Here is a 15,716-nt window from a genome sequence, read left to right on the forward strand (position 1 = left end):
ATCTTTTTGCCCAATGTGGGGCTCAAACCCACGACCCTGAGGTTTAGAGTCTCATGCTCTACCGGCTGAGCTATCCCAAGCAAAAGCATGCTGGCATCGGTGGAGATTGAGCCTCCGACCTTTCGTGTGCTCAGGAGATGAGCTATGGCCCATCTCCAGCCTTTTTTATATATTTATAATTCAGACTGTATTCAGTTTTAAGTTAGCACTCACAGCAAGAATTCATGCGATCACACAGTCTCTGCCTCTTAAACTTACTTTGAATGCGGCTCGCCAAAATGTGCTTGAAAGATTTCATTTCTGATCTGCATATTCCCTTTCATCTCGCTGAGCTCTGAAGTATGCTTTGCAACATTTGCTGAGGAGGGAAGGTTTGGATGGGGATGTTATTCAACCATGCAGTAAACAAAAACAAACGAGAGAGAAAAGTGCATATTTTTCTTGTCTCAAGGCCTTTGGGGAAAGTTGGGGTGGTGGGGTTTTTTTGGAGCGAACGCTTAGATGTTGTGATGCCCAAGCAGAATTTAGGAAGAAAAACTGCGGGTGGATTTTAAAAATTAGCCATTAACATTTGCAGCCAGGAGCCTTCGGTTGAAAAAAATCTACAGTGAAAAATGAATTAATTAGAGCGCCCTTAAGATGCTGGACCTGCCTTAAATATGTTGATGGGGAGAGCTAATTAATCACTACAGAACGAGGTCTGCAGGAAAGCATACATAGAACTTTGCGGGGGGCAGGGAGGAAATATATCTGTGTACTTCCCCGCTCCCTTTAATCCCAAGAATATTCAAACTATCGTACTGTTAAGGCTCATTTATTTGTGTTACATCTTTGTCGAGTGTGATTCAGAAGTTCAGGGAGAGACCATGGCGCACATCAGAATGCAGAGGGATTGTTGCTTGGCTGAATGCAGCCGCCTGGTAGGAAAGCTCGCTACACATGGATGCGCTGATATTTGCTTCATGCGTGGGAAAGAACCGCAGGCCAATGGGAGAGCATCTGCTTTACATGCCGAAGGTCCCAGGTTCGAATCCTGGCATTTCCAGGTAGGGCTGAGAAATGGCCCCATCAGAAACCTTGGAAATCTGCTTCTGTGGGGTTGAATTAATTAAGAGATCTGACTTAGTGCAAGCCATTTATTTATTTATTTTGCATTCTTCGCACCAATTTTAAAAGGAACATGCTATTCCATATAGGCCAGGTCTACATAACATGTGACCTACCAGGCCTCATAGAAGTGTGGAGTTGCAAAGGACCCCAAGGGTCATCTATTCCAACCCCCTGCAATGCAGGAATCTCAGCCAAAGCATCCATGGCAGATGGCCATCCGGCCTTTGCTAAAAAACCTCCAAGGAGGGAGAGCTCACAACCTCCCGAGGGAGACCGTCCCACTGTCGAACAACTCTTATTGTCAGAAAGTTCTTCCTGATGTTTAGTCAGAATCTCATTCTTGTAATTTGTAGTCAGGCAGGATGGTGTCAGCTAAAGGCATCCAGACTGGTGCCTTATTCGAGGTGTATTCCACAACATGTTCTTCACATAATAATAATAATAATAATAATAATAATAATAATAATAATAATAATAAATTATTATTTGTACCCCGCCCATCTGGCTGGGCTTCCCCAGCCACTCTGGGCGGCTTCCAACAAAGATTAAAAGGTAAAGGTAAAGGTACCCCTGCCCGTACGGGCCAGTCTTGACAGACTCTAGGGTTGTGCGCCCATCTCACTCAAGAGGCCGGGGGCCAGCACTGTCCGAAGACACTTCCGGGTCACGTGGCCAGCGTGACAAGCTGCATCTGGCGAGCCAGCGCAGCACACGGAAACACCGTTTACCTTCCCGCTAGTAAGCGGTCCCTATTTATCTACTTGCACCCGGGGGTGCTTTCGAACTGCTAGGTTGGCAGGCGCTGGGACCGAACAACGGGAGCGCACCCCGCCACGGGGATTCGAACCACCGACCTTTCGATCGGCAAGCCCTAGGCACTGAGGCTTTTACCCACAGCGCCACCCGCGTCCCATCCAACAAAGATTAAAAATACATTAAAATGTCACACATTAAAAACTTCCCTGAACAAGGCTGCCTTCAGATGTCTTCTAAATCTTAGGTAGTTGTTTATCTCTTTGACATCTGATGGGAGGGCGTTCCACAGGGTGGGCGCCACTACCGAGAAGGCCCTCTGCCTGGTTCACTGTAACCTCACTTCTCACATAGCAGACCTTGTTGAACAGCTCTTAAAATGTTTGCCACCCCCACCGTTGTCGCTGCTGTTGTGCAGTCCTGGGCAGCCAACAAATTACTGGTGCTTTATCGGGCTCCTAGTGGACTTCTGTAAATGGCTGTTGCGCCATGTTTGCGTCGTAAGGTGAGCAGGACTGGCGAGACTGCATCTCTATTGTAACATGATCTGACCTGATTTCCTGGCGCCTTACGCTGGGAGTAAGCTCCATTGAACTCAGTGGAACGGAGCAGACATCGCAATGCTTGTACTGTTGATAACAGAGGTCTCCCTTGCCCAGTGCACTGTCTCCGAGTATGGCTAGCCAGGTGCCCCAGGGAAATTCATGAGCAAGGAATAGCCATGTTGAAGGTGATTACTGCACGGAACAAACTGGCACATGTAACATTTTAAGCGGAAACATAAATAACCGCTGGAAACGTTAATGGCCATCCACCAGGACTGTTTTGGCAATGCTTTTAATTCCCCGTATCCCCTAGTGTGTGAAATGGTCTTATTTTCCTCTTGGAGGATAGCTGGGGACAAGCGTTCTGACTTGATTTAGTTGCCATGCGGTGTAATGATGCAGAAAAGTAATATCGCCGGGTTCGGTGTCACAGTTTCAGCGTAATAGAAAGCGGATTGGCTTCATCCCTTCTCCTGGCTGCCTTTTCCTCTTGTATAAATTCGATCTAATTGCCAGCCTTATCTTAAGCTGCTCCTTAAACGACCCCTCGTTAGGTCTACTTAAGGCACATGTGTCTTTGTGTGTTCTGCAGACTACAAAACATACGCACGCACGCAACAAAAATTGTAATGAAAATAGAAACAACACTGCAGTGTGATAAAAGCTTTCATTAGACGATTCCTTAATGGAAACCTGCTGCACTCCCTTGATTGCATAATCAAGAGCTAATGAAATTGTCTTGGTAACAAGAGTGAGGGGGTTGTAGTACATCCTCTCTTGAGACTGAAGTGGAAAGACAGTCGTGAAGAGGAGGCTATTGATTGTTCACAGTTTGAGTCTGATTGCCCTTAACGCAAGCTAAACAACGGGATCATCTCAAAACTTTATTATTATTTTTTCCTTGAAAGTTCCCACTTTGGACTTGTGGGAGATACAAGCACCACGTGCAGCTTTTGGAGTAGTCGCAGAAGACAGTTAGCCAAATAGTGATCAGGAGGCTAAAGCAAAGCTGACCAACTGCACTGTTTTGCTAGTGTCAGCGCTGGAAAGATTTTGTGAAATTGGGAGGGTTGAGTGCAGTTGAGGAAGCAAGTGAAATAAAACCAAAGTCAGTTCCTTCTCTTGATGAAAGCCATTCGAGGTTGGAACACACCTCCAGGCTTTCACTTTTTGTGAGACTTCCCACAAACAGGGGAACAATATAAGGTAAAGGGACCCCTGATCATTAGGTCTAGTCATGGCCGACTCTGGGGTTGCGGCGCTCATCTCGCTTTATTGGCCGAGGGAGCCGGCGTACAGCTTCCGGGTCATGTGGCCAGCATGACTAAGCCGCTTCTGGCGAACCAGAGCAGCGCACGGAAACGCCGTTTACCTTCCCGTCAGAGCGGTGCCTATTTATCAACTTGCACTTTGACGTGCTTTCGAACTGCTAGGTTGGCAGGAGCAGGGACTGAGCAACGGGAGCTCACCCCGTCGCGGGGATTCGAATCGCCGACCTTCTAATCGGCAAGTCCTAGGCTCTGTGGTTTAACCCACAGCGCCACCCGCGTCCCTGGGGAACAATATATGTGGCTCTAATAATGGTTATTGTCTCTTTTCACAGGAGGAAATCCCAAAGGGAAGTTCGCCCTTGGCATGGTTCAGAATGAATGGAAAGTTTATGTCAAGAGACCATTAGACCGGGAAGAACAGGATGTCTACCTTCTGAATATTACAGCAACTGATGGACTGTTTGTAACACAGAGTGCTGTGGAAGTGATTGTCACAGATGTTAATGACAACAGCCCTGTCTGCGATCAGGTTGGTTGGCAACGTATTTTTTTAAACAAAATTAAAAATAGAGTGTTGTTGTCTAGGTTTATATATCACACCTTCCCATTGGCAAATTTATATTGGCCAGTGAAATGTCTGGACAAAGTTAAAACAATGCAGTACAAAATAAGGAGCATCACAAAGACCAGGGATGTATATAGGTGCTTCTCCATATGTTGACTACAACTCAGACATACATCATTTTATTTGTATGTCACCTTTCCAGAGCTAAAACCAAGCTCAAGGCGGCTTACAATATGACAGTATTTACATAATTACAAATGTAGCAAAAGTAGTCATAAACAATAAATAAAGCATGCCAAAAAGTTTGACCATATTGAACAATTTCCATATAAATCGTAAAATCTGAAAATAAAGATAAAGTGGTACCTTGGTAGTTGAACGGCTTGGGTCCCGAACAAATCGGCTCCTGAATGCCACAAACCTGGAAGTGAGTGTTCCGGTTTCCAAACGTTTTTCAGAAGCCAAACATCCGACGCGACTTCTGCAGCTTCCGATTGAGTGCAAGAAGCTCCTGCAACCAATCGGAAGCCATGCCTTTGTTTTCAAACCATTTTAGGAGTTGAACGGAATCCCAGAACGGATTAAATTTGAGGACCGAGGTACCACTGTACACAAATTAGTATGCCCCCTCAACAACAAAAAACCCTAAACAATACCAACCAAAGAGCCTGTTTAGCAGCCACTATTTTTGTAGCTGGAGTCAGGTGAATAAAAGACCTGCAAAACAGGGAACAGGTCTTATAGGACTTACAGCCAAGGTGGTCTTCTATCATCCCTGAGTATCCACTAAATTTATACTGGAAAGCTTGGGTTTGTATTTTCTGTACCTTGTTTTTTTGCATGTCCAGTGCTGAGATGTCCATGAGATAAGCTGTCATTGGCCCACCTAGCTCAGTATTGTTTACACGCGCTGGCAGCAGGTCCCTGGCGTCTCTGGCAGGGGACATTCCCAGCCCTACCTGGAGATTTCGGGAATTGAACCTGGAACCTTCAGTGTGTAAAGCAGATACTGTGCTGCTGAGCTATGGCCCCTCATGGCGCAAAAGCCATCTCTTTTCTAAAACCATACATACAGTTTCGTTCACAAGAGCAATCACCTTCTGTCGTTTTGGGTTTTGGTCCTCAGGTCACATATATGGCATTGTTTCCCGAGGACATTCCACCCAACAGAGTCATCCTTAAAATGGGCGCCAAAGACGCGGACATTGGATCCAATGGGGAAATTCGTTACTCGCTGTACGGCCCGGGGAACAACAAGTTTTTCTTGGAACCAGAAAGTGGTAAGATGAAAATAGCCTTCACTGCTGGTTTAATGTTGGAATGATGGCTCTCTCTGTATGGTCTGCATGTCACGCAGAGGAGTTTAATGCTAGATTACTGCTGAGCCATAGAAATATGCGCTGCTGATTCTCATAAAAGAAGTTGTGTAAATTGTTCTGGAAGAGGGTGTGGTTATTTTGTCTTCCTTGAAGAAGGAGCAGAAGAAAAGTGTTAGGACTGATGCTGCTTTGAAAGGTAAGGCAGTATCCCTTTGTTAAATGTCTGACAAGGATAAGCAGAAGGAAGGACTGCTGGGTCAGGCTGCAATTTATCCCCCCCCCCGGGGGGGTAGGCCCAACTGGTCTGATTGGCCAGCCGACCAGACTGGCCAGTCACCGGTAGGCAGACAGCCAGACCCCTGTCCCCCTCGCCAGATCGCTGCAAGGCCTGTGGTCAGGCCGCAAAACCGCCCACCATCAAGGTAAGCGGACGTTAAATAGAAGGAAAACGGGGGCGACCATTAGAGCAGAGCTTTCCAAACTGTGTGTTGTGCGAACGCTCCCCGTGCTCTTCCCAGGGCTGGAAAGGGGTTAGTTTAACCTCCGGTTTGCTAGTAAAACTGAATTACAGTGATACCTCGGGTTACATACGCTTCAGGTTACAGACTCCACTAACCCAGAAATACTACCTTGGGTTAAGAACTTTGCTTCAGGATGAGAACAGAAATTGCACCGCGGCAGTCTGGCGGCAGCGGGAGGCCCCATTAGCTAAAGTGGTGCTTCAGGTTAAGAGCAGTTTCAGGTTAAGAACGGACCTCCGGAACGAATTAAGTACTTAACCCGAGGTACCACTGTACTGTGTCATGAAATGATGCATGTCTAAAGAGTGTGCCACCAGCATGAAAAGTTTGGGAAGCTCTGTGTTAGAGGGAACAATGGGGACAGGGAAAATAACAGCTCACTCCCCATTGAAAAGACAGAGTAAACAGTACAGAGGCAAGGTAGCTTACAGCTTATTGTGCTGAGTAACTGATGCTTGAAAAGCTAGATATTCCTAGGGATGGGAGTAGAGCTATCATCAACTCCTTGATTTTTTTTACCTAGATCTGAGGAGTCTGTTTCCCTGCAGATCGATATCATGTAAGCCTGTCACGAGACAATAAAAAAGAACCAGTCCAGTATCCTTTTCCCCATAGTGGTCAACCAGATCCCTCTAGGAAGCCCATGTGCAACAGAACATAAAGGCCATAGCCCTCTCCAGTTCCTCCCCAGCAACCAATATTATGCCTCCGAATATGGAGGGTGAACACAGATATCCAGATGCACAGTAGCGGCAGTCAGAACCCTGTATGGATGGAGCCACAGAGACCTCCTATGCCTGGCTTCAGACAAGGAAGGTGAAGGAGCCATTACACTTTCTATTGCTCTACAAAAAAATCCCACACATCAACACAACCTGCTGCTGTCTTTTGATGAAGCAGGAGCTTCTCATTTGCTGAGGCAGCTGCTGCATTTGCTTGCTCAGGGGGGATTTGTGTAAGCAGGCAAGGACCTCCTGCTTTGAAGAGACAGCCATAAGGGCTGCGGATGAGAGGTTTGTGTGAGGCATGGATGTGAGACCTTCCTTTTTCCTCTCCCAAGGGCAGGGGAGAAGAAAGGAACCACTGCTCCCACTGCTGCTGCCCCACACAGCCTATCCGCAAGGCCTGCTGAGGACTTGATAACAGGGAAGGCAGAGAAATTCAGTACAGTTTGCACTCAAAGGAAACCTACATGATTCACACTTTCCAAAAAAAGAATACACAGGCTGAAGCACAAACAGCCTTCAAAACTCGAACTTATCCAAATGTTGCAATGTGATTCTGCAGCCAGGTGATATATACAAAGTGCATTTATTTTTTAAAAAATGAATGTACTGGTGAATATAACATAAAAATGCATTGCAGCAAGGGAAATTGGTTTGCAAAAAATGTACATACTAGGGGAAATTGCATAGAAAAAAAGTGTATGTATTAGGAGAAATATACACTAAAATCCTTATTAATTTTCATGAGGACTTCCCCCCCCCCCTTAATTCAAACAGATGTGGAAATGTGGAGAACTGAACTTAAGATGGGGAAAACGAGAAAACCTAAATTGACAGATCCAGCCATCCTTAAGTGTCAGACAGATCCCAACAGTGGTGGTAAGGAGGGAACATAGGTAGCTGCCTTATGCTGAATCGGGTTATTGGCTCATCTCAGGAATGGCTCTCCTAGTGGGGTAGGAACTGCAGCAATAGCCTCCCAGCAGCTGAGCCTCTGCCGCTTACTGGGAGGAGCAAGGTGGGAGCAGGGTTGGGGCTGTGCAGATACAGTAGTGTGTCACAGTAGCTTCCTAAATTAGTGAAAGGTTCTGTTGGACCTAGAAAGAAGCCAAGCTTGGCTCCAGATTTGATCCCCCACCTCCAAAGTTGGTTTCTCCAATTGACACCAAGTGACAATATGTCAATTGGTTGCCCCCTCCATGATGTGTCTCTCCCAAACCACAGGCTTACCTAACTAAAAGGTTTGGGTCTGGGAAACTGCCCTCCATTTCAATTTCCTGTGCTACATTGGGAGCTTCAGGGCATGCTGGGAAAATCGTAATGACCAGCAGCTTCTCAGACCAAGGCATGGCCACAGTGGGAGAGCCAAAGCAATGCCAGCAGCTACCCACAGTTGCTAGGTGCTGGCATGCAGCAGAAAGCATTGCTTTTCTCATGAATCAGGAAGAATATCTGCTTATGTTCAACGAAGTTGCAGTCAGATGGAGTTGCTAGCTAATGGTAACATAGCACAGATACTGAAAGCAGAAAGCTCCAGTAAGTTTGGTGCTTTGCCATATCCCATGCAGTGAGAAAGACACGAGGAAGGCAAGGGTTATGTGCTGTGATAGTAAAGAAGCTGTGATGCCACTTTAAAAGCACAGAAACCTCCATGGTTAATTAATTATCCCATCAGCAGGTGCAAGGAGTTTGTCTGTGCTATTAAAAAAAAAGACAAGAACATTTTGTAAGTATAACACCGAAACTGAAGGATGTACAGGCACTTCCAGACTGTTGCCATCTTGGTGTGGGACTTTGTCACTTTGCTGACAGGTTCAGGCTGTGCAATTATTGTTGAGAGGTCTTGTACAACAAATCCACTACCCACAAAGATAAGAGTTTTAGCAAGAAATGTGCTGGAATGTACTGCATAACACTTGATTTAATACGTCATCTAATCTCCATGCAAACAAATTGGAACCATTGTTGATTAAGTAGACAACATCGTCTAATCTCCCTGCAAGCAAATCAGGATGAGTGCTCAATAAACAGGTCACCAAGAAGCACCCACTGTGCCTGGGAAGGCAGAGTACAACATAGGACAGTGTTCACACAGCTCTCTTCAGAGCAACAGCAGTCCATGTGATTGGTAGGCATTATGGTTGCTTTGGACTGGACAGATCTAATACCAGAAGCCTGTCCTTCCTTCCTTGCCTGCTCAGCAAAACAGTAGCCTTTGCCTAGTGTTCTCCAGCTTCTCTTTCAAGCTGCATTTCCAGCAACTGGCTTCAGGGTCCCTGGAATGAAGAAGGTAGCATCCAAGTGTAGGTCTGAATCCAACAAACACACCTTGGTCTGGCTCTGGCAATGTGGTAGAAAGTGTTGAGTGAACATGTCTGTCGGTGGCTACCCCAGTTATTGTTAGGATTTTTATCTGAGATGCTCCAGCAAGTGGTACTGTTGTAATGTGTTTTGTATACATCGTGTGAGTGTCTGAGAGAGCCTGAGACAGGAGGTCTGAGTATTGTTGGAGTACTGTTGGAAGTTAGTTTCACTTCTAAAAGTGTTGCTGTTCTGTACTGGTGCTCAAAGAGCACAGATGTGTTGATGGAGTCTTTGTATTATAGACTGTAAATAAATTAGTTTTAGAGCTCTTTCTTCTGCAGTGATATGCCAGAAGACGAGTGTGCTCCTCTCAGGAGAGAGGAGTCGCTTATCACCGGTCTCTCTGGACTGAGGGAGATTTACAGCCAGAGAGGACCACCGGAGAGATGCCCCAATGACTTGGGAAGTTGGCAGCCTTCCCAGGCGTGTTCCCAACAGTTATCATTTCTACCTGCTGCATGAGTGGTAGACCTCTGAATACCAGTTGGCAGGGGGTGGGAGAATGAGGAGAGGACTAATGCCCCCATGTCTTGCTTGTGGACTACCCAAGAGACAATTGGTTGGCCATTCGGTGAAGCAGGAAGCTGCACTCGTTACAGGCCTTTGGTCAGATTCTGCATTTCTTATGATTGCAAAACCCATGAGTTGTCAAAACCTTGGCATGCCACTACCCGTCCTATGTGTTAAGTCAAAAGTTGTTGAATACAAAATTTGTTCATTGCATAAGAACCAAAAAAGGAAGAGAAAAATCCATTGCTTTGCTTCAACTAAAATCAATGGCTTTGCATTAACTATTTGAAGAACAAAGCATGCTTGCCTCAACTGATAATGTTCTTGGGCACATCCTTTTATAGAATCATTTTACTATGTCCTTGGGACAAGCAAACGTTCAAAAATTTGTATCCTCCTGAGAATTGCAAGTGGAAGGTAGCTTGGGCAAGAGAGCTTTCCCATATCCCATAAAGATATCAAGAGAGCTTTCCCATATCCCATAAAGATATCAATGGGGGCCTGTTGAACAGTGTGTGCTGGGGCACAGTAGATTGCAGTGTGGGAAGCTGGAATTGCCTGAATTTGGGTGGAAGCACTTGAGCAAGATGCAAAGGGAAAGAGGAGATTGGGCAGTTCCTTTCTGTGATATTCCTTTTGCTCAGTTCTTAGGTCGTGAAGAGTTTGGATTTGATATCCCACCTTTCACTCCCTTTAAGGAGTCTCAAAGCGGCTAACATTCTCCTTTCCCTTCCTCCCCCACAACAAACACTCTGTGAGGTGAGTGGGGCTGAGAGACTTCAGAGAAGTGTGACTGGCCCAAGGTCACCCAGCAGCTGCATGTGGAGGAGCGGGGAAGCGAACCCGGTTCACCAGATTACGAGTCCACCGCTCTTAACCACTACACCACACTGGCTCTCACACCATACTGACTCATACTGGTGAACCATTCTGAAAGTGAGATTGCATTGCAGCAACAAAGCAATAGTAATAGTAACAATAAATAGCAAGAATGGTGCTGACTCTGGTTTCATTTCTCCCCCATTTTCCAATCAATTGGTTTTAGGGGAACTCAAAACCTTAGCCCCATTAGACCGCGAGAAGATCCCTGTGTACAACCTGATCGCCAGGGCAACGGACGGAGGAGGCAGGTTTTGTCAGTCCGAAATCCATCTCATCCTGGAAGATGTTAATGATAACCCACCAGCGTTTTCTTCTGACCATTACACCGCATGTGTCTATGAGAACACGGCCACGAAAGCTTTGCTGACGAGAGTCCAAGCCAACGATCCTGACGTAGGTAAGTCAATAAGACTGCAATGGACGCAAACCATGAATATTTTGTAGGTTGGCAGAGCTTGCAAAGCTCTGTTCTTTGTCTACAGTCTTCTTCTACTTTCTCCTTTCTTACACTAGTAATATCGGAACACTAGTAACATCGGAACATTAGAAAGTGTCTTAGTTGGACCATTGGTCCATGTAGCTCAATATTGTCTACACAGACTGCCAGCAGCTCTCCAGGGTATCATACTAGGGACATTGCCAGCCTTACCCAGAGATGCTGGTAATTCAATCTGAGACCTTCCTCATGAGGAACATGTGCTGTACCACTGAGCTACAGTTTGTGTTAAAACCAATATGGAATGGAAGACAGTGTTCTTCTACTCAAATCTTAACTTGCACGATGACTTCTGAGAACCAAAGTTTTGATTTTTCAATATGAATTATTCAAAACTTGAGATTCGTATTTTGAAATCCAAACTTTCAGAATAACAGTAAGGGAGCCTTTGAACTTGGAATTTCAGGTTAAATGTTGGCGTTTAGATCTCGGGTTCAGACATTTTTAGCGCTTGGAAATGCAAGTGTAAAATTCCTTGCAAAATTTTATTGCATCTGCAGTTCTCTACTTTTGTGATGCCGTAAGCCAGGGCACTTGATGTCCGAAATAAGCGATTACGGCAGTTCAGAAGAAAGCTTGGAGTCAGCAGCTTTTATGGTAATGATTACTAGTAGAGACATCACTTGAAGCTTTCATTCTATAATTTTCATCCTGCAGACCTTCAATTCTCCATACTGATTAGCTATTAGGGTCAAATGCTAGTAACGCAAAATGCTAGTAATGAAACATGACAGTATTGATATGTGGATATTAAAAGGGAGATCTCTTGATTCAGCACTCTGCTAATACAGCGATAAATCTTTCCATACCGAAGACATGAAGCCATCATACACACTTGCCGTTTGCAAACATGCCCTGCACTTGCTTTTATGGTGCACTTTAAAAGTTTATTTCTGTTACAGAAGAGTGGGGAGGGGGCAGAGTCAAGAGGGCAGCTTCTAATTATTAGTTTGGGGAAAAGTTACTAAAGTTTTTACGATGCACGGGGGGGGGGGGAAATGGGAAGCATCCTGTGAAAGAGACAAAAAAAAATCCAATCTCAAGATGCTGCAGAAAGAGTAATTCATGTTTTTATTAGTGACTAATGAGAACAGGCCTTCCTCGGGGGGGGGGGGGCGTTCTGCAAGAAATGGTAGAACAATTAATAAGCTGTACTTGAAACATATGAAAATCTCCAAATGCAATCTCAAAAGTAACATATTTATATAAACTCTCATTACTATCATTCGCACAGAAATTCCATTGTCAATAACAGTGTTGTCTCCATATCTTGCAGGAAAAAGCCTGTTCTCACTGAAGTGTCTTGGGCACTCTCTTTTTTTATATTAAAAATTGCATTACTTTTTCTTCAACATCCTGAGATTGGCTCTCTCTTTTTTGTCTTTCGGGATTTTTAAAACCCTGAAGTAGGGAAATCCTGGGGGGAAAGACTTCCCTGCCACTCCTATACTGTATATAATTAGAAGATGGTTTGTCTCAACAGAACTACATAATTCAGGCAGCTGGTGGTAATCCAAGTAGCCACAACCAGGTAAACTAATTAAATGCTTCACAGACATGCTCCTCATACCCTTTCTCTGTATCAAAGGGGGGGGGGGTGTCTATGAAGTAACCTTAAGACATCAGTTACTTTCAAACATCACACAAAACCATGGTAGTTTGTGCCAGCCTTCACGAGCCAATGCCCTTGAGATGTTTTGAACTATACTCCTATCAGCTCCTGCCAGAATGGCCTCTCAAAATTCTCAAGCCTATCTCTGGGCAATAAAACTGGAGGAAGAATTTCACCGTATTTCTCTGTGTCAGGGGAAAGAAATTGTACAAGAGTTTCTTGGGGGTGATGAGGCACACCACTGTGGGAAATATTTGGCAAAAACTCTGTAGAATGGCCTTTTTCTGGGGAAGCGAGGAAAGGGGGGAAATATCGGGGGGGGGGGGTTCCCTTCCAGAAAAAAAACCTATCCTGAGAATATTTGGCTGAGCTCTATAATTTCTTGTTATATACGAAGAAGCATCCAGTCGTTCAATTCCCCTTCCTTGTTGAAATAGTACAACCGAGGCATAGGTTTATCACCTCAGTGAAAACGTAGCTCAGAGGTGTGCAGGAAAGGGACCCACAAACTTACTCAGTAGCCCACTGATTTTGAGCTTGGAAGAGGATGATCATAGGTGTTGATGGCTGACTAATCCAGATTTAATGATCTTCAGAACTGCATAGCTGGATGAGAAGTTCTTTCTGCTCCAGCATTTTCTCTCCAGTGGTGTTGCAAACCATCTCCTCTTGCTTATCCCTGCACCTGGTTATGAGAGATGTTCTCTGTCTTACTCTCAACGTTTCTGTCTTCATGTGGAAGGAAAACACAACAAATCGCAAAGGATCTCAAACCCATTATAGAACATGCTATATGTTTCTCCTCATTACATCTCAGACCAGGAGAAATGGATCCCATGTGACATCTCCATACCGAACAGTTACTAAAACGAAATCTTCCAAATCCGCACTGACAAATAAAAAATCCAAGCTATCTGTAACCCCATATTTATATGCCGTATAACCCACCAATGCCTTCTCTTGAGGCCACGGGGAACTCTAGCAATACAAATAAATAACAGTAATGATGGATGATAAAGCCATCATTTAAATGCCTTGCATTTGTGATGGCTTCTGAATGTTCGGCCACATATCCTCTGTGTATCAGAATAGACAGATAATAAAATCATCATTTAAATGCCACATACTTTTAATGACTTCTGAGTGTTTGGAAATATATCCTATGTGTATTGACCCTGCAGATGATAAATGGTAAAATTATTGTTTAAATACCATTTGGGCTTAATGACTTTTTCTAGGCTTATGATACTGTCTCGGTTATATTAAGAAGGGTGGTTTTTCTTCTTCTTGTCAAGTCTTCTTCCATGGAGGGTGATCTAATCTTTCGTAATGCAATTTAAGCAAGAGTCCGTGTTCTGTTTTTGCGGCTGCTCGTTACGAATATGGTTGGAGGAAACGGAGTCCCCCAGATCCCTCTGGTGAAGCAGCTGCACTTCTGCCATATCAGGCAGAAAACAAAAGTAATTTTCTGTTGCTTTTGATCACCTCCTCCCCCCTTCTTGTTAATTATTTTTTTTTACCATGCATTCCTGTCACTGCAAAAAGACATAAAATACCGACACAAAATTTTAAATTAACAGAATATGCCTGGGAGGAAGATCAGTAGCTCTGGTGTGCCTGATTAATGTCAAGCTTTTAAGTTTCTGCTTTCGAACAATGGGGCCGCAATTCTGCAACTGCCTCTGAGGATAAGGAATCACCAGCTTCGGTACATTGTCACTTTTACAGCAATGTTCTTTGTTTGCTGTTTCCGTTGCTGGGCTGTACAAATAAATACATCAACATGGGAACGTATATGGCTTTGCTTTGGCATTTGCGTTTAATTAGGTTTCAAGTAGCTGTCCCGCTACAGTGGAAAGAAATTTGGCAATCACAACAATACTTTCCCTTCAGGTCTCGAGTCAGCTTCAGCGTACGACTCCCTGTAATTCGGGAAGTGGCTATGGTTGGCTCTCTTGTTTAGCAGACATCTCCACCCCTGAGTGTTAACAGAGAAGGATGGGCACCCAGAGACAACACACTTTGAAATAAGAGCAGTTCCAAGTGGCAGCTTCCCTGGCAATGGGAAGCAGGAAGTGCCTCAAAGGAGCTGCCATTTTGAACTGTGAACAGTTGCTATGTTGCCCCAGGGTGGTCCTGCTAGCCTGTTCAGCACAATCTGTAGAGGAGATCTCAGATTGCAAAACGGGTTTCTTTTAATAGATGTGAGTGTGATGCGTTGTGCTTTCTTTCTCCCATTTTTCTTCTCCCACTTTCTCTCAGCGGTGTCATTGGTCACACCTTGTCCCTTGCCTCTTACAACGTGGGCAGTGTTTTTTGTTTATTCTCTTCGTCTTTCTTCCTCCTGCCGAGTTTGGTAATTAGAACATTGACTTAATAGTCATTGTCAGGCAGCCTGATACCTGAGGCAGAAAATCCAAATCCCACCCATCCCCTATGGGAATGAAAACAATATGCAAAATAACTGACACTTTTACTATCTTCCACAGTGCTCAAAAATCTATTGCCCGAGGGATACCATCTCATCTTGCTTAATGGTGGTGCCAGCCCTGATCACCGCAACTTAAAAGAAGTGCAGTTAACTCTGTTCCAGTGCCTGATGTAAACACAGAGCTCTGATTGGCCCTTTCCAGGTGTTCTGCCTGAGCACGGGAGGGAAGAAAAACGTGTAGGAGGCTGGTGACACATGTCCCACCCTCACCCCAATGCCCCTGTACACGTTGCCCCGATGCCCCTGTACACATTGCCACCCCCAACCTTCACATGTGTACGTGAAGTCTTCTAAGCACATCAGCAGGGTTCCTGATCATAAAGAGGCTTCTCAGTACATTTAGTCAAACACGCAGAGGTGTCCCCTTTAGACATTCCAGCACAACCTGGGCAGTGTACCTGCCCAGTTTGCACAGGATTCTTGGGGCAGGATTCTTGTACGCATAACCCCTCCTCTCCAGACACACTTTTTGGCCTCATACGTTCTGGTGGGATGGCCAAAGACAGCTCTGTGTCACAGTTCAGAATGGGCATCCCAAGCGGTACAGGGATC

At 45.0% G+C, this 15,716-nt stretch overlaps 1 protein-coding gene across 10 annotated transcripts in view; it reads left to right on the forward strand.

The window, feature by feature from the left end:
- Positions 1-15,716, forward strand: part of FAT3 (FAT atypical cadherin 3) — a 468,770-nt gene that overhangs the window by 387,784 nt on the left and 65,270 nt on the right. For all 10 annotated transcript variants that reach the window (XM_028726039.2, XM_077926982.1, XM_077926985.1 and 7 more), the window contains 3 exons: positions 4,012-4,208; positions 5,371-5,524; positions 10,729-10,962. In XM_028726039.2, coding sequence (XP_028581872.2) covers positions 4,012-4,208; positions 5,371-5,524; positions 10,729-10,962 — 585 coding nt within the window. The remainder of the gene's footprint in view (positions 1-4,011; positions 4,209-5,370; positions 5,525-10,728; positions 10,963-15,716) is intronic.

Source organism: Podarcis muralis, chromosome 4 (assembly GCF_964188315.1).
Source record: "Podarcis muralis chromosome 4, rPodMur119.hap1.1, whole genome shotgun sequence".
Classification (NCBI taxonomy): Eukaryota; Metazoa; Chordata; class Lepidosauria; order Squamata; family Lacertidae; genus Podarcis; species Podarcis muralis.